The following is a 20722-nucleotide window of genomic DNA, read 5'->3' as shown; positions in this document are numbered from 1 at the left end:
GAGAGGTTTCGTTTATGGGGTCTAACGTCCCAAAGCAACTAAGGCTATGACAGATGCCGTGAAGGGCTCCAGAAATTTCGACCCCTTGGGGTTCTTTAATGTGCACCGACATCGCACAGCACAAATGTAATGAGTCAGAACTTACTTTTATCTAATTATGCAGAATGAGAAATTTTAGATGTAGTATAAGGAAGACCAACTTTGGCCAGCATCTGCATCAGCGAATCGGTGTGCATATATCGATAGCCGATAAAATGTGTGGCTTTTCGCTGGACAACTTCAAGCGTAGACATTTGATTTTGGATGAACAGAAACCACGCCACATATTCCAAGATAGGGTGTATAATAGTCACATAAGAAGCCACTTGGCTTCCTTGGTACCGTAGCATAGAGCCCGTTTTAGGAACATTAACTTTCATGTTGCTTTGTTTGCCACATGCTCTACATGAGCCGACCATCCCAGATCTGATGACACCACAAAGCCCAAGTACTTATACTCAGTGACAGTGTTGAGGATGGGACTGCCACAGCCTTACGAAAAACAAAGCTTGGATTTCTTTTTGTTATTGACATTGTGACTTTTGTTATTGCTGATGGCCATCTGCCAGTTTGTACACCACTGGGCTACCATTATATCTTATTATGAGCAATTTGGTCTTGACGATTTTGTATTTCTCTATACAGAACGCAGTTGTCTGCGAATAACCTAATTGTGGATTTCATCTGACTAGTTCTTCTGCTGATAATCCCACAGAGTTCTGCTTTCCTGTTCATGATAAACCCTGACATCAGGGGCAATATAAGTGCCAAAGCAGAGTGCTGTGCCACTTGTTCCTGCCCAGCACCTTTGTGACAAGCTTCAGTGTTGCCGCTTGCTCGTCGAATCACTCAGAAATGTAACAGGTACACCCAAAAGGACTGGCACTCCCTATAGAACAAACTGGTGGCGGTGAGAACAGCTGATCCACTGAACAATTGGCCCATTCCCTAGAATATGTTTTAGTAGCAGTTTAGCATGGCAGACATGATCAAATTTGCCTTAGAAAAGTCTAGATAAATTATGTCTACTATGTGGTCATCAATTGCTATCGCAGAGTCATGTAGGATTTCAACAAGTTGTGGACAGGCCTGTCCTGAAGCGGATGATTTTAGACGTTCGCCAAGCGTCACCTTGGTTTGAGAGGCAATGGCTAAACCAAAAGTAACATATTTGGCAAAGAGTGACAGTGTGTGGCCCACAGGGCACAGCACCGCCTGGTTTTAAAATGAGCAAGCACAAAGTAGTTTTTATTTCATGCATGTTTTTATTGCAGCTTCCAGAGATTGGATTAAAAGTACATGCCAACTTGGCTACGAGCCGCACTGTCTCTACATTACGGAAACCAGAACGCCACTGCGCGGTACAGGTCTGAAACTGTTGCCTTAAGTTTACTTTTTTGTTTCTTGCTATGGGATGCATGCAAACAAGATTTAGCTACGATGAATCCTTGCTACTGTCTCCCTGTGATCTTCAGATCAGATGGATTTCTGTGTACTGTGAGTGTAATGAACGCATGCAACTTTTGAAGTACTCTTATTACTGAAGTAGCTTTATCAGGAAAAAGAATGTACACTACAGTTGTGCCTCGTGTGTCGCGATTATAATGCACTATCAGGGTGAAAGAATGAACTACAGTGAAAGCTCGTTAATTCAACCCGCGATAATTCGGAAAATCAGATAATTCGACATGCACGCGAGGTACCTAAAATTATACATAGGAGTCTATAGGGCGAAACTCTAGTTAACTCGAACAAATTTTGCTGTGTGTCGGTTAATTCAACCTCACTGCAGCCCACCAAGTCAGTGCGCCGAGACCAAACAGAAAAAAGAAAACCATGCCATTCCCTGCCATCAGCACATTGCTTCTTTTTTACTGCCTCCAGGTGTGTAGCATACTGCTACCGGGCAGCTGATTCAGCAACCCTTAGGTCTTTCGTAATAGAAATGTTAAGGACGCCCCCTGCCTTGTCCACAGCGTCGCATACAGTAAGTTGCGAAACATATGAGAGGTCCTTCAGGTTTTCTACGGCAACCTGGCGGTTCACACTAAACCCTCGCTCCACAGTTCGATGACAATGAATTTCAACGTGTGAAGAACTTTTACATACTTTACAAAATTTAGGACAATCAGCGACTAATTTTCACGTTAAAGTGAAAGCTACAAATCAGTAGCTGCAAAGACATCGTAAAGACTGCGTTTGGTCGCTGTCATGTTCTGGCAAGGAGTTTTGAAGGCTGAATATTTTTTTATCATTGTAATTATTGTTGCCCCTTCTTGGATCACTGCCTTGTCGTGGCGGAGGGGCTTGCGAAACTCGAAGTCGTGAGCTCTGCTGTGTACGGCCACCCAAGATAGACAGGTCACGGCAGAGAGTTCTGACAAAATGTGATTCACTGGAGAAGGTAATGGCAACCCACTCCAGTATTTCCTGCCAAGAAAACCCTATGGCCAGTCACAATACCATTAATGATATGGCGCCGGAAGATGAGCCCCCCAGGTTGGAAGGCGTCCCACATGTTACTGGGGATGAACAAAGGGCGATTCCTAGTAGCTCCAGGACGAATGAAGCGGCTGGGCTAAAGCCAAAAGGACGCTCAGTTGTGGATGTGTCGGGAAGCGACCGGAAAGTCCGATGTTGCAAGGAGATATATCACATAGCAACATGGAATGTAAGATCTATGACGCAAGGTAAACTGGATGTCGTCAAGCGAGAAATGGACAGATTGAACATTGATATCTTGGGTATCAGTGAGCTCAAGTGGACCGGAATGGGAGAATTTAACTCCGGCGACCATTATGTCTTTTATTGTGGGCACGAATCCAAGAGAAGGAATGGGGTCGCTCTCATAGTAAACAGAAGAATGGGCAAAGCAGTGCTAGGGTACAACCCCAAAAACAACCGAATGATTTCACTTCGGATCCAAGGTCACCCTTTCAACATAACAGTTATCCAAGTCTATGCACCGACCACTACTGCTGAAGAAGCTGACGTTGAGAGATTTTATGCGGACCTACAATGCCTTTTAGACCGCACCCCATCATCAGACGTCGTTTTTCTCATAGGAGACTGGAACGCTAAGGTCGGGAGTGAAGAAATATCCGGAATTATAGGCAAGTTCAGTCTTGGCGAGCCAAATGAAGCTGGGCAGAGGCTAGTAGAGTTTTGTCAAGAAAACAACCTAACCATAGCGAATACTCATTTTCAACAGCAAAAGAGGCGCCTGTACACATAGACTTCACCGGACGGTCTGTACAGGAATCAGATCGATTAATATTCTTTGCCGGCAGAGATGGAGAAGCGCTATACAAGCAGTTAAAACAAGGCCTGAGGCCCATTGTGGCACCGATCATCAGCTTCTTGTTGCCAAAATTAAGCTTCGATTGAGGAAAACGCAGAAAACTAGAAGGCCTTTCAGGTATGATCTGGATCAAATTCCATTAGAATATGCTGTGGAAGTGAGGAATCGATTTCAAGAATTAGATCTAGAAGACAGAGAGCCCGAAGAGATGTGGATTGATGTTTGTGATATAATACAAGAAGTTGCTACTAAGGTAGTTCCAAAGCAAAAGAAATGCAAGAAAGCAAACTGGTTATCTGAAGAGGCTTTTCAAATAGCTGAGGAAAGGAGGATGGCAAAAGTTATGGGGGAAAGAGAAAGATGCAAGGTTCTCAATGCAGATTTTCAGAAAATAGCAAGGAGAGATAAGAATGCCTTCCTGAACATACAGTGCCAAGCAGTTGAGGACAACAGCCAATAAAGGAACACAACAGCTCTGTGCTAAGCTGGGCGTGATAAAGGACAAACGAGGCAAGGACCTCACTGAAGCCTCAGAGATAAAGAAGAGGTGGCAGGAATACACAGAAGAACTGTACAAGAAGGACCCGAATGTGCAAACCCAACATAAGACGGTTGTGATTACTGATCTCGAGCCGGGCATCCTGAAGAGTGAAGTTGAATGGGCATTAGCCAGCCTTGCTAAGAACAAAGCTAGCGGAATTGATGGCATTCCAGCTGAGTTGCTTCAAAACCTCAACCATGATGCTGTTAACATTCTGCATACATTATGTCAGAAGATTTGGACAACCCTGCAGTGGCCACAGGATTGGAGGAGGTCAGTTTACATCCCCATTTTAAAGAAAGGCAGTGCCAAAGATTGTTCCAACTACCGCACGATCACGCTTATTTCGCATGCTAGCAAGGTGATGTTGAAAATCCTCCAAGGTAGGCTGCAGCAGTATGTGGATCGGGAGCTTCCGGACGTGCAAGCTGGGTTTCGCAAGGGCAGAAGAACTAGAGACCAAATTGCCAACCTTCGCTGGATCATGGAAAAAGCAAGAGAGTTCCAGAAACCCATCTACATCTGCTTTATTGATTATGCGAAAGCGCTTGACTGTGTAGATCACAGCAGATTGTGGCAAGCTCTCCAAGAGATGGAACTTCCAATTCACCTCATCTATCTCCTCAGGAACCTGTATGAAGGACAAGAGGCCACAGTCAGAACTGGGCATGCTCTTACTGATTGGTTTCCGATCGAGAAAGGAGTGAGGCAAGGCTGCATACTGTCGCCCTGCCTATTTAACCTATATGCAGAGTGCATCATGAGGAAGGCCGATCTGGACGAGTCTTCAGCTGGAGTGAAGATTGCTGGAAAACGTATTAACAACCTTAGATATGCGGATGATACCACTTTAATGGCAGAAAGTGAAGTGGAACTCAAGAGACTTCTGATGCGCGTACAAGAAGAGAGTGAGAAGTTTGGGCTTAAACTGAACATTAAAAAGACAAAGATCACGGCGTCTTGCCCTATCAAGTCCTGGAGCATCAATGGACAAGAAGTGGAAGCTGCGACAGATTTTCTGTTCTTGGGCTCCAAGATTACCTCGGAAGGAGACTGCAGCCATGAAATTAGGAGACGCCTGCTTCTGGGAAAGAGAGCAATGGTTAGCCTTGACCGCCTAGTAAAGAGCAGAGACATTAGTCTGCCAACCAAGATCCGTATAACTCGTGCTATGGTCTTTCCAGTTGTGATGTATGGACGCGAGAGTTGGACTGTGAAAAAGGCTGACCGCCGAAGAATTGACGCGTTTGAATTGTGGTGCTGGCGAACACTCTTGAAAGTTCCTTGGACTGCCAGAAGATCAAATCAGTTGATATTGTCAACCATAAACCCTGACTGCTCATTGGAGGGTCAAATTCTAAAGTTAAAGCTCAGCTACTTTGGTCATCTGATGAGAAGAGAGGAGTCGCTGGAGAAAGATTTGATGTTGGGAAAGGTTGAGGGTCGCCGGAGAAGGGGTAGGTAGCGAACGCGATGGTTAGATGGCATCCTCGAGGCACTGCAGATGAAGTTATGTGATGTTAGGAAGATAGTGAGAGACCGGATAGCGTGGCGTGACATGGTCCATAGGGTCACGAAGAGTCGGACACGACTGAACGACTGAACTGAACTGAATTATTGTTGAGCAGTGACTCAATCTTATGCGAAGCAAGATGTTAGGGTTACTTCCAAAACAGGTGCCGGATATAAAACTACCGTTTAAAAAATAAAGTTCATCTTACCATGCGACTATAAATATGTATTTATTCTCATACTAAACACCGATGGTTAAGCCCATATGAAGCTATTTTACTCCCCTTGTCAGAAACGAGTTTGCTCGAAAGACAGCAAAAACGAAAAGGAATTCTAACGATTCTAATCGCCTACCAGTGTACATTGATCTATGTGTATTATGTAATATTTAGTGTAACAGGTGCTGGAAAGATGTTTCTCAAACGTTCGAGCATTTCTGTAAAGCGAAATGTGCTCACTACCACTGTTACGGATGTGCAGAAGCCTTCTCCAGAAAAAAAGAAAAATGCATATAATATCGGTTTAACGCGCCATGCGAAATCGGTTATATGACGAACGATGCAGAGATGGGCTTTGGTGCCGTTGAACACGTGGGAATGTTCAACGTGCAGTCAAATCCCGCAGCCGAGGAGTGCCTTTCGAAACGGCCGGGATCGAACTCCCCTTTGTCGAAATCAGCAGTCGAGCGCCCTACCACTAAGACATCATGACAGAGGTTTAAGAGAAAAAAAATAAGGTACTCTGAAAACTCTATCGTGGATATAGAAGGCACAGAGTGGCTTGTTCAAATTGGAGTTTGCTATATAGCTGTCTACAGTCGCATGTTTCAGTAGCTCCGGTATTCTAAACAGAAACCGCAATATACAATTTTTGAGCGTCTGCATTAAGTTGTATTCATTGCAGACACCTGTTTTGCTTTTAAACGGCGCCTAACGACAGCACTGCTTCGTTTGAGACAAAACTTGTCAAAGAATCTCAAGCGCCGAAGACCGTGACTGATGTCCTTTCCAGCATAACATACTCAATATGAACAAGTATTAATGGAGCGAAGGGTGATAGCCTGTTCATATTTGTTTTGCAAGAGGCAGATAGGTAAGCAAAAGCGCACAGGAACCGCGAAACATTCAAAAAGCACTCTTGTACAGGCGCGCACGTAAATCAGTGCAGGCTGGCACGGAACGCGAACATGCATCCACACTGAGTAGGGATCACTGCTATGCCCCTAGGTGGAGACTATGCTTAAACTCGAGGCCAATACCTTCCGAGAGAAGTGACACTTGCCTTGACACGACAGAGCAATGCCTGCCAGCAGACCTGGAGGCTGTTGCGTTTACAGTGTTCAGCTTTGGAGAAGGACTGCCCAGGTGCAGCATCTTCTTGGATAGGCAGTTTCATAAAGAAAGTGATGTGCAGTGAGCAGAAAGAGCATTGTCTTATGCAGACAGCCTGACCGTGTGCAATGGAACTGGCCATAGCAAGGAGCTTGAGAAGCTGAATATGAGTAACGTGACAAAGACATCACCTGTTCTCTATTGTTTGCAACAAACCAGTACCACAGCGTAAATTGTTTTGGACTTGAGGGACTGCGTACAACATATAAAAAGTTGTATACAGTAGAACCCCGCTGTTGCGTTCCCGGGTGCTGCGTTTTCCCGGCTGCTACATCCTTGTGGTCGAGTCCCAGCATGACTCTCATAGACTTCCATGTATTAGAAACCCCGCTGTTACGTCGTAGTTTGGGACATGTTCCCGCATGATACGTTGTGAACTCGCACCCCAAGCCAACCCGAAAAACAAGCAGCGACGGCCATGTTTACTTTTTCGGCGAATTGACCCTGGCTTGGCCTAGCGTTGCTAGCGTGTCTACAGAGGGCACTAGTGACGCTTGGGCAGGCTGCGTCATCATCATCAGCAGCAGTAGTTGCGCTTTTTTTTTTTTGCGTCTTGCTGTCTTTCATCACTCCATGCTCCATCCTTTGTGCGGTTGGTGTGTGTGCGACTGACTTCACGATTGCCGAGCTTAGGACTCTTTCCGCGTGTATTTTCCGGCTGTGAATTCGTTCCGCGGTCGTGTGCACACACGTCCAGCGCACTCAATTGCCTACCTGGCGCGTGCCAACCATTAAGCACGTAAATACAGCAAGATGGCATCAAGAAAGCGCAAAGCGCTATCCTTGGAGGATAAACTGAATATTCTCCGCACTGTGGATGCAAACCCAACGCGGAAGCAGGTGTGCATCGCTAAGGAACTGGGACTTACGCCATCCACCCTCAACTCTATTGTTTCGAAAAGAAACGAGATCGAAGCAAATGCCCGGTCCTTTGACATCAAAAGCAAGCAAGCCCGCGGTGCGGAGCACGTGCAGCTTGACGAGGCGGTGTACAAATTGTTCAAGCAAGCCAGAGCTGCAGGTGTTAATTTTGATGGCACCATTTTGCACGAAAAAGCACTGGAGATAGCAGACAAGCTCGGGATCGTCGATTTCAGTGCGTCAAACGGCTGGATCGACCGATTTAAACGAAGGCACAGAATTTGCTACCGAACCGTGAATGGGGAGGCCGCAAGCGTGGACGTGGCTACTGTAGGCAGCTGGAAAGAGACCGTGGCGCGCATTATTGACGGCTACGAACCTAGGGACATTTTCAATGCCGATGAAGCGGGCCTCTTTTTCAAAGTACAGCCCTCGAAGACGCTTAGCTTGAAAGGCGAGGCTTGCCACGGCGGAAAATGCAGCAAAGACCGTCTCACCGTTTTGTTGTGTTGCAACTCGGATGGCTCCGCGATGATGAAGCCGCGGGTCATCGGCAAATTTCGAAACCCACGTTGCCTAAAGAATATACGTTACCTGCCCTGCCACTACAAGAACAACAGCAAGGCTTGGATGACGTGCGCGTACATGGACTCGAATATGGGCTGTCAGGACAGAAATGTCGTCCTTTTTTTAGATAACTGCTCCGCGCATCCTAAGGACACTACGTCGCTGCGGAACATCAAGGTGGTTTACCTTCCGGCCAACACGACCAGCCACCTTCAACCCTTAGATGCTGGCATCATCAAAAATGTGAAGCATTTTTACAGGAAATGCATCGTGAAGCGATCCCTGGCCTCTGTGGACCGCGGGCAACAGCCAACTGGCATTACGATCCTGGATGCCATGCACTATCTGGCCACGGCATGGAGTGCTGTCACCGCCACAACGGTCAGGAATTGCTTTGCGAAGTGCTTCGGCGACACAGACAGCGCAGCAGAACCAGGAACCGTGGACAACCCCGGAACCCCCGAGGACTGCGAACTGGACACGGCCATGGAAGCGGTTGGCGCGAACGGGATCGCGTACAACGATTACGTGTCTGTGAATGATGCCGTTGCCACCTCCGAGATGATGACTATCGGCCAGATCGTGGCCGAGTGTGTAGACGCGCACAACAGTGGCGACGAAGAGGGAGAGGAGGAGGAGGATGCGCCGCAGCCGGAACCGACGTTTACATCGGCTGTGGCGGCATTGGACCTTCTCAGAAGGTACGTTCGCGACGATCGCGAGAGCCACATGGCACTGCAACTTTTGGAGAAGCGAGTTGTGCTCCCCGGACTCGAAAAGATGCGACAGACAACGCTGCATGACTTCTTCAAGTGATAACATGGCAATAAATGCATTCAGTTGCCCACTACTGTCATTTTTCAATTTGTCCTACTTCCCGGCTTTTACTTTTCCCGGCTCTTACGGTTTTTTTTTACGGTCCCATGAAAAATGTATCAGCGGGGTTCTACTGTATACGGAATTCTTAACACTAATGACCGGAGTGATATATTTGCAGCACAGCAACCTAACCGCTGCTTGTCATGCAAAAGGTACAGAAGCAGCATGAAAGCTCGCTTGCTGCACTGCAAAAAGAAGGTACAACTCCACCTTTCAAACACTGCTGCAAAATGGCTTAAAGTATGCCATGTGTACTCTGCGACTGAGGAACAGCAACCTGAACTCACTACAAGCTGCCCTCAAAAAGACGAGAAAGAAACGTAGCAATCAAGGCAGCCTTTTTCAGGGAAAAGATTAGACCGAATACTTTCCGTTTGTCTTGATTGAAAAGCATTGATTTTTCTAATGTTACATTTGTTTTCCAGCTTAAAGAGCTCCCCAAAAAACAGCAATCTGCTGTGCATGCACGATTTGAAACATCAAGGAGAAGGACCAACCGTGGGTACTGTTACAGCAAAGAATGGCTGCTGGAATGCATCATCCACGACTATATGAGCACCTGAGGTCTCGAAACCCAGGTGCTGCCTAGCCAAGTCTGTGTGCAAACATACATGAAGGTATTTAGCCATGCCTTTTTTTTTTACATAGTTTCACAGGGTTTCAAAGCATCATATGGGTTAAGCCCAAAGCTTTTGGATATGAAAGAAAACAAAAAAAAACTTGATGGAATGAAGCATCATGGGGGCTTACTCATTGATGAAGCTTTCTTCACACTTGGACATGAACTCCCATTGAAGGACTTCTTAGGTAAATTCCAGTGACATACTAAAGCAGACCATGGGCTTGTAGTCATGTTCCAGCCTCTAGTAGGCAGCTGGACCCAAATAATCGATGATGTTTGTACATAATATTTTATCTCAAACCATAGTCGCATAGTCACGTGATGATATATGTCATATGCTTCATTTTTCTACAGGTGTATTTGCATCCAGTGGGGTTTTGGTGCATAAGCGACTAAGGCTATCATGCACCAAGAACAAGGTTGTTTGTCTTTACTTCCCGGATATGACTAATCCATTTCTAAATTGTTATAGCTTGTAAAGGAGCATTGCTTCTTTTAGGAACCCAAAAATGTGAGAAATTTCAACCAGTGCACCTTCTCCCATAAGCAGGCTGTGACAATACGGGATCTGTTCATTGAAAAATGGTACAAAATATTTATTACTTTCTCTAGCATAGTGCATGACAGTAAGATATGATTTGTTGTTAGTTCACCTCCACACCCTTCACATGAAGGTTTTTTTTTTTTAAGAATGAAGCCATGTGTTAAGTATGTGTGCCCGATGCGAAGCAGACATAAAATGACTTTTACAAAGCGATTTTGATGGCTGCACGATGCAAATTCTTCGACTGGTTTAACTAAGTGTAATTTATCGTTTATTTCATTGTTTCATGAAGCCTGCCATTTTGACCTCGGTTTTCCCCTTTATGAGCTTCATAAAATCTCTATGTAGCAAGCCGACTAGTTGCATGTCATCATTACGGGTTGCTGTGGCACGTGTCGGTTCTCTCCTTGCCACAGATTCCAACATGGCTAGGCACCCAGCAAAACTTAATTGACTGCCCCGTGTTTATGCACCTATTACATTATGTATTATGTCTCTGATAAAGTGCTGTGATTACGCTCAGAGAGTCTGTATAAATGATGCTGTTTCCAATACTTTTCTGTAATATTTCTTCTACACCCACAAAAATGGCATGATATTCAGCTGTGAAAACCGATGAACACTCAGGCAACCGTACTATTTTCTTCCATTTACCTTGTATTACAGCACTTCCAGTGTAACAAGCAGTCTTAAAACCATCTGTATAGAATGCTGTATAATCTTTGTATTTTTCATATGCGGCGTTTGTTTCTTATGAAAGTGGGTTAATGTGAAGTCGCATAGAGAGGTCTCCGGGCAATATTTGTAAGTTAATAAAGTATGTTTAATTCCTGGCATGCTTGCTCAAAACGGAGGATTAGTGGTTTGATTGCTCGGGGTTTGTTGTTAAAGAGAGTTCTAGATGGGCAGCCTGTGACTATTTGGTGACATAGGTGTTTCAGTAGGGATCTTATTTTCAATACATATGCGACTGTAAGCATTGTTCTCTTGTCTTTAGGGGCAGTTCATTTGTTTCAACATAAAGGCTATTTATGGGAGATCTCCTATATGCGCTAGTTAAGAGGCGCAATCCCATGTATACTGGATCCAAGCGTTTGTGATAAGAGGGTCTCGCTGAACCATACACAGTGCTTCCATAATCTAGGGTAGAGCGTATTACAAGTCGATAAATATGCAGATGGCATGTCCTGTCGGACCTTTCTTCATAGTATTTTAAGTATGTTTAATGACTGAGATGCTTTCTTTTTGAGGGTGTTTAGTAGGGTTAAAATGTTAAGTTTTTATCAAAGGTAATGCCCAGAAATTTGTGTTCATTCTTTACCATTAGTATGGTTTTTTTAAGTGTAGGGTTGGGGCGGCATGCAAGCCTCGTTTGAGGGAGTACATTGTATTGTACTGTACTGGGTTTAATGGCACATAGGCAACTAAGGCCGTCATGCGCCAAACACAGGGTTGATTGTGTGTAGCTTTAGAAAGACCATTGTTTACAGTTATGTCAGTTTGTTTAGGACGTTGATTTCTTTGAAAAAGTTGAGAACACAAGTAAACTCGACAAGGGCATTTTCTCCTAGGAGAAGGTTTGGGTGGAGTGGGATGTGCTTATTATAGAGATCTATGAAATGCCTTTTTCTTATTTCGTCGAGCTTAGTGCATGACACCAAAAGATGACTGATTGTGAGCTCATCTCCACATGCTTCACATGTAGGTTTCTGTTGCTAATAAAAAGTTGTGCGTGAGATGCATGTGTCCGATGCGGAGACGGCACAGGATCACTTCGACAAAGTAATCTTGATGGCTGCATGACTTCCATTCTCCAATCATAGGCTTAATAAGGAGTAGTTTACTGTTCATTTCCTTGTCCCATGAAGTCTGCCATTTTGTTGTTAGTTTACTCCGTATGATCTTCATGCAATCTTTGCAAGGAATGTTTATTTTACGGTACCGTTACGGGCCCGTGCAGCGCATTCATCAGCTTTCTCATTCCCCCTAATACCTACATGGCTAGGGACCCAGCAAAATTTGATTAACTGCCCTTGCTTGTAAGCCTTTACTGCATTGTTTATGTCTCCAATTAAGGGCTCCTCTGCATTTTTGGCTGCAGTGACAAAAAGGATTCTGAGAAATTTTGCAAACATCAAAGAAGCGGACCTTATAACATGGCTGTTGCCAATTGCTTCCGGGCAACTCAGTGGTGAATTGTTAAGTGCTGACTGAATCAGGATCTTAAGTACTTCAATTTGTGTGTAGTAGGTGCACGGCAGCTTAAAAAAAAAAACTTGTTCACTAGGGCAACAAGCTCTGGTTTCGGATAATGCAGTCCACAAGAATATTGTCCTCGTAGAAGAGTGTACATGGGACTGTTTCTTTCGCTAGTTTCAAGAAGAATAGCGCAAGCGTCACACCCGAAGTTGATTAACTTAACGATATATCCAGCGACGTAAAGTAAACCGGAATATGTGACTGGGTAATGAAAATACAGAATAAGAAATAATTCCTATTCTTGTAAAGGTTTGGGAAAAATTCATATTAAAATAGACAAAAGTAGCTACCATGACACAAGGTATGTCATATGCTTGTCGAACGTTTGCTGATCGACAGTGTTTTTTTATATAAATACTCCATTCACATGTGTAGTACGTTGACGACATGCCACTGCAGCATCTACCTTCTGTGTTCTTTCATTTTGAGGCTGCACTCACCACGGAACCCGGGAGCGAAAGTGCGAAACCAAGCAAAAGCTGTCCGCCGCCGCTGAAGCAGACGCAGAGCGAACAGTGAGCAGGTCGCGCCCCTTGCGGCGGCAGAGAGCGTGACTCAAGGAGAAAAGTTCCCATTGTTCACGCGGCGATTGAGAAGCCCGTAAGAGTGCGCCCTCTCCCTCGAGACTGGCCATGGTTTAGCTTCCTTTATGGAAAAAGCAAGAGAGGTCCAGAAACCCATCTACTTCTGCTTTATTGATTATGCGAAAGCATTGACTGCGTAGATCACAGCAGATTGTGGCAAGCTCTCCAAGAGATGGGAGTTCCAATTCGCCTCAACTGTCTCCTCAGGAACCTGTATGAAGGGCAAGAGGCCACAGTCAGAACTGGGCATGGTCTTACTGATTGGTTTCCGATTGAGAAAGGAGTGAGGCAAGCCTGCATACTGTCGCCCAGCCTATTTAACCTATATGCAGAGTGTATCATAAGGAAGGCAGGTCTAGACGAGTCTTCAGCTGGAGTGAAGATTGCTGAAAAACGTATCAACCACCTTAGATATGCGGATGATACCACTTTAATGGCAGAAAGTGAAATGGAACTCAAGAGACTTCTGATGCGCGTACAAGAAGAGAGTGAGAAGTTTGGGCTTAAACTGAACATTAAAAAGACAAAGATCATGGCGTCTTGTCCTATCAAGTCCTGGAGCATCAAGGGACAAGAAGTGGAAGCTGCGACAGATTTTCTCTTCTTGGGCTCCAAGATTACCTCTGAAGGAGACTGCAGCCATGAAATTAGGAGACGCCTGCTTCTGGGAAAGAGAGCAATGGTTAGCCTTGACCGCCTAGTAAAGACCAGAGACATTAGTGTGCCAACCAAGATCCGTATAACTCGAGCTATGGCCTTTCCAGTTGTGATGTATGGACGCGAGAGTTGGACTGTGAAAAAGGCTGACCGCCGAAGAATTGACGCGTTTGAATTGTGGTGCTGGCGAAGACTCTTGAAAGTTCCTTGGACTGCGAGAAGATCAAATCAGTCGATATTGTCGACCATAAACCCTGACTGCTCATTGGAGGGTCAAATTCTAAAGTTAAAGCTCAGCTACTTTGGTCATCTGATGAGAAGAGAGGAGTCGCTGGAGAAAGATTTGATGTTGGGAAAGGTTGAGGGTCGCCGGAGAAGGGGTAGGCAGCGAACGCGATGGTTAGATGGCATCCTCGAGGCGCTGCAGATGAAGTTATGTGATGTTAGGAAGATAGTGAAAGACCGGAAAACGTGGCATGACATGGTCCATAGGGTCACGAAGAGTCGGACACGACTGAACTGATGGTCGTGAGATTTATAGCACTGCAGATTCTTGAATCGCACTCTAAGGAAAGCATGCAGTTAAGATTTTTGCTTAAGAGTTGGATGTTGTTGGCCTTTTTTTTTTTTATTAACTTGGCGAGTTTCTTGAGTCTTGGCGCTATCGACGAACTGGTCGCTTTCTGGGCACTTCGCCGGGAGTCAGCTGGTGTACGGCACGCATGTGTTTCTCTCTTGCTGTAGTAGCCGTAGCAAACTCTTCCGTGCATTTTCAAATAATCTCGGAAGAACGAGCTCGCCTGACGATGCCAGTTTGTTGCACATTGATTTTTTGCGTCTGTATATTATTAAAATGAGTTGCCGTCTTTGGTTTTATTGTCTAGTGACTGCAGACGACAGGTGTAACGGCACAGTTATTTTTCTTTTGCTGTAGCCAGTTATCACACGGGGACACAAGCTCTCGGCAATTTTGAAGGCGTGAGTGAAACTGAAACACACTTGCCTTAACGAAATAGCCTTTGGAGAATTCCGGCTCAAGGGCGGCAAACCAGGACAAGCCATTGTCAGCAGGAACAATGGGCGTCGCACGAGACTGAAGCTTGATTTTGGCCAAAAGACGTTTTTTTTTTATATCGTTTGTAGAGAAAATTAAATTGTTCTCGGAAGAAGTCCCGTACTTTGTTTTCTTCACTGGCTCCTCCTGAAAACAGCACAAAAAGAAATGCAACGTCAAGAAATTGGTAAAACTTGTAAAGCTGCAATAAAACGCGTGAAAAATAGCTGCGAGTACCGCATCTTCAGAAGAAAGCATCCGTTTAGGAGCGGGAGCTGCTAAAGGCTTGAAAAATGCTGATATCCGCTTCTGGCCAGGCATGCTATCAGCAGCAAGTTAGCAAATCACGCTAGGAGCCGTTCGACAGTCGAAACACGACCTACTGTATCCCCAGCGCCGGAGGTTTTCTTTTGCTTGTGCTGTTTTTTTTTTAGTTCTCTTAAACGTCACTGTTGAGAGTGGCGCTGTAATTCACCCCCACGTAGGGTGCCTCGATGGCGCGGGCATCGAGGCACCCTACCCCCACGACGAGACGCGTCGACCGGCTACGGAGCGCGAAGATTGAACACGTGTGGGCCGTCGATATGCGGGCTGGAGCGGCCGCAAAGCTAGGTGCCGGCGAGTTTATTTTAAGTAGGCACTAAATAACTTAACCGGAGGCAGTTTTGACGTGCCCTGTGCCTGTGGGTGGCGGCGGATGCCTACGCGTTTGCGGCATCATTACGCGCACTATGGTCTACAAGTCGAGCGGGCTAACATCGACAGGGACCTTACAGAGGTACGAAATCAGTGGCTCAAGAACATCTCGCGGCAAGCCAAACTTAAGCTATGAAGCTGCACCAGCTTTTAAACATGCTTATAAGATCGCCTATTCGAGCATTCCGGGCGACGGCGTCCGTTGTGATAGCGAGATCATTTTAGAAGGAAAGGGTTGCGATCATCAGCTGATGCTGTAAAAGTAGAGTTTCCGTTGCCTTCAGTGATGTCCGCAAAGTACATTTCTGATATGGCACTACTTGCTTTTCAGTGTCAGGGAAACATGCCCTGGATTCCAAGCGACAGGAGCACGGTGTGTAGCCTGCATTTTAAGCAGGAAGACAAACAATTTTGCGAATGGAAAAGTGGCATATTTATACGTGCAGCTCAAGCATGACACTTATCGCCAAATAACCGCTGAGAACCCAACACGAGGAAGCCAGGCGGCAACATCAGGATACCAGACAAGATATTTCTAACCTAAACTAATAGAAACGGAAAAAAAAAATCGAAACGGAAGGCAGGCCAACTCTTAGCAAAATCAGTGGACCATTCGTAGCAACAGCAAAGCAAGACATGAGAAGCAAACCAGTCCAGACCCTAAAAAAACGAAAAAAAAAAAAACATACCCGAGAAAACATGTAGCAAAAGTAGAGTAAAAAGGTGAAGCAAAAGCAGTCAGAAACCTACAAAAACCTAAGCCAACAACAAAAGACGAACGTAGCAAAAGCAGAGTCAAACAAAAGAAGCAGAGCAGTCAAATCTAAACCAACAACAAAACATGATCTTAGCAAAAGCAGAATCAAACAAAAGACGCCAAACCTAAAACAACAATAGCAAAAGACGCTCGTAGCAAAATTAAGGCAGAGTCAAACGACACCTAACGAAACAACAGCTAGGTCGCTAAAAAATTCAGGGCTCAACAGTCGGTCAGTGTATAACGAATGTTATGTGGTTATAGGTTTGCTGTTAATTTATTTCTTCGTTCGTTTGACCCTGCATGCCTTTGCTACGAGCGTGTTGTTATTGTTTAGGTTTGATTGATTTTGCTTCTTTTGTTTGACTCTGGTAATTGCTACGATCGTTTTTGTTGTTGTGTTTAGGTTTCTGACTGCTTTTGCTTCCCTTTTTGACTATATTGCTTTTGCTACGATTGTTTGTTTTTTTTTTGTTTTTTTTTTTTAGGTTTTCTGACTGCTTTGCTTCATTTGTTTGACTCTGCTTGAGCTACGAGTGCTCTTGTTGGTTTAGGTTTCTGACTGCTTTTGCTTTTTTTGTTTGACTTGCTACGATCGATCGTCTTTTTTTTTTTTGGTTTTTCGTTGTTGTTGGTATAAGTTAATTGTCTGCATGCTTTTGCTTCTTTTTTGTTTGACTCTGCTTTTGCGACGATCGTCTTTTAATTGTTGGTGGTGGTTTAGATTTCTGACTGCTTTTGCCTCTTTGTTTGACTCTGATAATTTGTACGTTCGTCTTTTTGTCTGTTTGGAGTTTTTTAGACTTCTGACTGCTTTTGCTTCACCTTTTTGACTCTGCTTTTGCTACGATTGTTTTCTCGTTGTTTCTTTTTTCTTTCGTTTTCTTGTCTAGTGTGTTGCGCCGCCGTTAATTTTCACTACAGTTTGTGTTCACAAGCTTATTATGCGCATGACGAGAAACGGAAGGGGGAAACGCCGAGCACGCATAATCGGCAAATATTTAATTGCACTGGATACAGCCTGCCTGCGTAGATATCAAATACGGAGGAACGAGCGTGCACGGGAGGGAGACTGGCAGTCTGCTCCAACTGGGCTACTATACGACACCAACTGAAGAAATTCAACCGCGTCCGTCGAAAGGACGACGACGGCTGCTTCGAAGATGTTTCCGGCGCATCTTACTCTCTCATTTCACTGGCCCACGTCTTTATCTTGCCGCAGCTATCGCTCATGAGCAATAATGGTTCCACAAATCCTCCCGCGGAACTCTGCGCCGCTGGCTCGCAGGCACAGCCGGAGCGCGTGAAACCACGACCTACTGTACATGTATAATGGGCGACCTGCGCGTGCGCCACGTGCGCCGCCTCCCCAGCGCCGGAGGTTTGCTTTTGCTTGTGCTGCTTTTGTTAGTTCTCTAAAACGTCACTGTCGAGAGTGGCGCTGTAACTCACCCCCACGTAAATCCCCTTGATACTTTGAAAGTTACGCCAACGATTGAACTTTGCCGCCGCCGCGCTACATCCTCGCCTCCTCCTCGCCCCTTCGCTGAAGGCCGGCTCTCCGCCCGATTTCCTGAGCGACGATTGGTCTCCCTGCCGTTGTCCTTGGAAACCGACGCGCGTCCGGCGTTTTCCTTGTGTTTTCTTTTTCCATCGCGCCATTTTTCTCCTAGTCTCGGCGAGCGAATATTGCGCGCTGTGCTTTTATTGCAGCGTGCAAGCTCTATGCCGTGCTGTTGCGCGTACAACTGCAGCAAGCGGCCTGAAGATGGTTGTGCGGTATTCATGATATCTCAAGGCAAGCGTGACGGCTTGCGCACGAGTCAATGGAGTCACAAGATTAGTCGAAAGACGTTTATTCCTAGAAAGAACAGAGTTGTTTGCGACGTCGGGTGCCTTTCTCACTCCCCGTAATAACGCGTCACCTGACGCTGCGTTTTTTATTCCTGCTTGCTCCTCAATACTTTTGCGGCGGCAGCATGTTCATTGTATAAAAATAAGGTTGTCCTCTGCAGCATGCTGAATATTCTGCGAGGCTCCAAGGCTCCATCATTTAACACGCTTCGACTTCTGTACAGTCAGAAACAGGGCGCTATAATCTGCTTTTTGCTGTCAAAGATAACTGGAAAATTACAGCCTCTCGATTGCATTTGTCGCGATTATGCTAGGATCCCTGGCCTCCTTCACTAAAAATCAAAATTCGGGATTGTAGAGGAGCTAGCCTTTCTAGCTTGTACTTGTAGTGTGCGTCGGTTACTCGGGAGCAATGAATGCTGGCCCTGAAAAACTCTTTGGCAAGTAAACCCGAGGTATTGCGGGTAATTTGCACTAGTTAGGTCGTACGGCATTTTTTTTTTCAATTCTTGAATGTGTTGCCACGCTTCGACGCACGCGTGGGTTAAAAAATATGCGTTCGTTTTATCAGGGATACGGCCAATGTGCAGGAGGTGTTCATATGATCACACACGCTTCACTTTGACCATGACTACTAGGCGTTGGGAGGTTAACTTCGCTTTGAAAGCTGGAGCTCTAAAACCGCGATTCCGCGTATTCATTTATTACGAGAAAAGTTATTCCATCGATGTCAAATCAGCCGGAATCATTGCATCAATTTTCTGTATTTACGAAACTTAAACAATCAATAATGATTATAGTTATGATGTAAAAATAAAGGAACATTTTGCGAGCAATAATTCTTAACACTGTAACATATTACTCATTTCAATTGTATGCAAGAAATTTTTTTTTCACCTAGCCTGAGTGATTAACTCATCGCTCTATGTTCTAGCTACATTTCACTGAAGACCAGTTTGAGCCGCCAATATTACACGAACTCGAAAAAAGAACAGGCCAAACGCAGTTCCATCAATTTTCTCTCACCGACCTGTCCTGAAGTAAAGAAAGCCTCCTCGAAGAGACATGAACCTCGCTCTGATAGCAGTCAGTTATTTCTGTGGCTTGCTCTTTTCCCACCTCCATTTATGAGAAAACAAGAACGTATAAAAATTAAAAGTCAATGTACAGTTGTCTCGTCAGATATCATGAGATAACCGAGATATGACTGACAACGTAAGTCAATGAAAATTGAAGTATATCAATGGGTCATGGGGCGGCATCAGATTAAATAGTGATGGTTATGAATAGTGATAGGTAATGATGGTGACTGTTACGGATAATAATAGTAAATTATAGTAATAGGCCCGGATAGTGAGGTGATAGTGCTCGTTTAGGATAGCGACAGTTACGATAGGTCTCTGGCATTAGTAGATATAGTGATAGATAGGATAGCGATAGTTAATGAATTGGCAGTTATATGCTTTCTCATTTCTGCACGTTGAAGACCTATGTGCACCTTGTAATTTTTTTATTTGATTGTTGCGTTCAGTGAAATCAAGCTCTTTTACATAGCGCATGAGACCACAGCATGCTTGCCCCAGAACTTCAGTGTGTCGGCAATAGGGCCCCCCACTTCTCCCAGTGTACCCTGCTGTCTTTTAACCATACGCGAAGTCAGTGAGGGGCCGCGTACTCATAAAATTATTTAATTTCTCCATCAGCATCATATGAAGACTGCCGTGGCAAACCTGTTCCTTGCCTCGAAGCAGCAAGGAACAGCTCAAAATTTGGTTTTATACAAAATTAACTAATTAACGCAGATTATCGCGGATCGCTAACTAGCACAGTACCATTACACTTGGCTTAAGCTTTCCAACGGTATACGGTTCGATGTTGCAGCTAAAATTTAGATTTTAATTGCAGTTTACTAAATATCAATTAATTTGGCTCAGTAATTGATCGAAATACATGTGCAATTAACCAGTAATCCAATCTCATGGTTGATCACTTGACATATGCTATGCTTAGAGAGATAGCTTGACAGTAGCGAAATAGACTAAGTCCTGCTTTGACCTTCTCTGATCTTGAAGTTCAAAGCACCAGCCTGGATCGTTTTCCGAAGTTTTACCGCGGTGACAGATTTCACGCTCTAAAAAAAAACAAACACAAAGTCAGAGGCAGTACTAGATTAAGTGCACGAAGTAAAACCTTATCATGAGACTTAAAAAGTGTCTGTAGCACAGAACTCGCCTGAAAGCTTTATCAGTATTCCCCATTCAAACAGTTCTAAGAAGAAACCAATCAATTCATGAACTTTACTTTCGGCATTCTCAATGCTTTTCTCGCAATTTTTCAAAAATTTGGTGCACTCCTGAAGCGCAGACCTGACCCAAAAGCTCGCGCTTCACTCACTGCTGCGGCCGGCCGGCGGGCGTCAAGGGGAAAAAGCGTGTCGTGCGCAGCGCTCGCCGCCGCCGAGCGAGGAGAATCGAGGAGGAAAGCGCGGCGCGGGGGAGAGTGTCGCTACTTTCAGATTATCAAGGGACTTTACCCCCACGTAAAGTCCCTTGATAATTTGAAAGTAGCGACACTCTCCTCCGCGCCGCTCTTCCCTCCTCGATT

The 20722-nt window shown here is 45.0% G+C and overlaps 1 protein-coding gene across 1 annotated transcript in view; it reads right to left on the bottom strand.

Moving 5' to 3' along the window:
- LOC146206818 (uncharacterized) overlaps positions 1–15230 on the bottom strand; it is a 106603-nt gene extending 91373 nt beyond the window's left edge. The window contains exons 1-2 of the mRNA XM_084591581.1: positions 15049–15230; positions 14761–14958 (exon numbers count right to left, since the gene is read on the bottom strand). Coding sequence (XP_084447707.1) covers positions 14761–14958; positions 15049–15132 — 282 coding nt within the window. The 5' untranslated portion in view covers positions 15133–15230. The remainder of the gene's footprint in view (positions 1–14760; positions 14959–15048) is intronic.
- Between the last annotated feature and the right edge of the window lie 5492 nt (positions 15231–20722).

Source organism: Amblyomma maculatum, chromosome 1, assembly GCF_055883805.1.
Source record: "Amblyomma maculatum isolate TAMU_Amacu chromosome 1, ASM5588380v1, whole genome shotgun sequence".
In the NCBI taxonomy this organism is placed as follows: domain Eukaryota; kingdom Metazoa; phylum Arthropoda; class Arachnida; order Ixodida; family Ixodidae; genus Amblyomma; species Amblyomma maculatum.
This window is presented reverse-complemented; position numbering and strand designations above follow the sequence as displayed.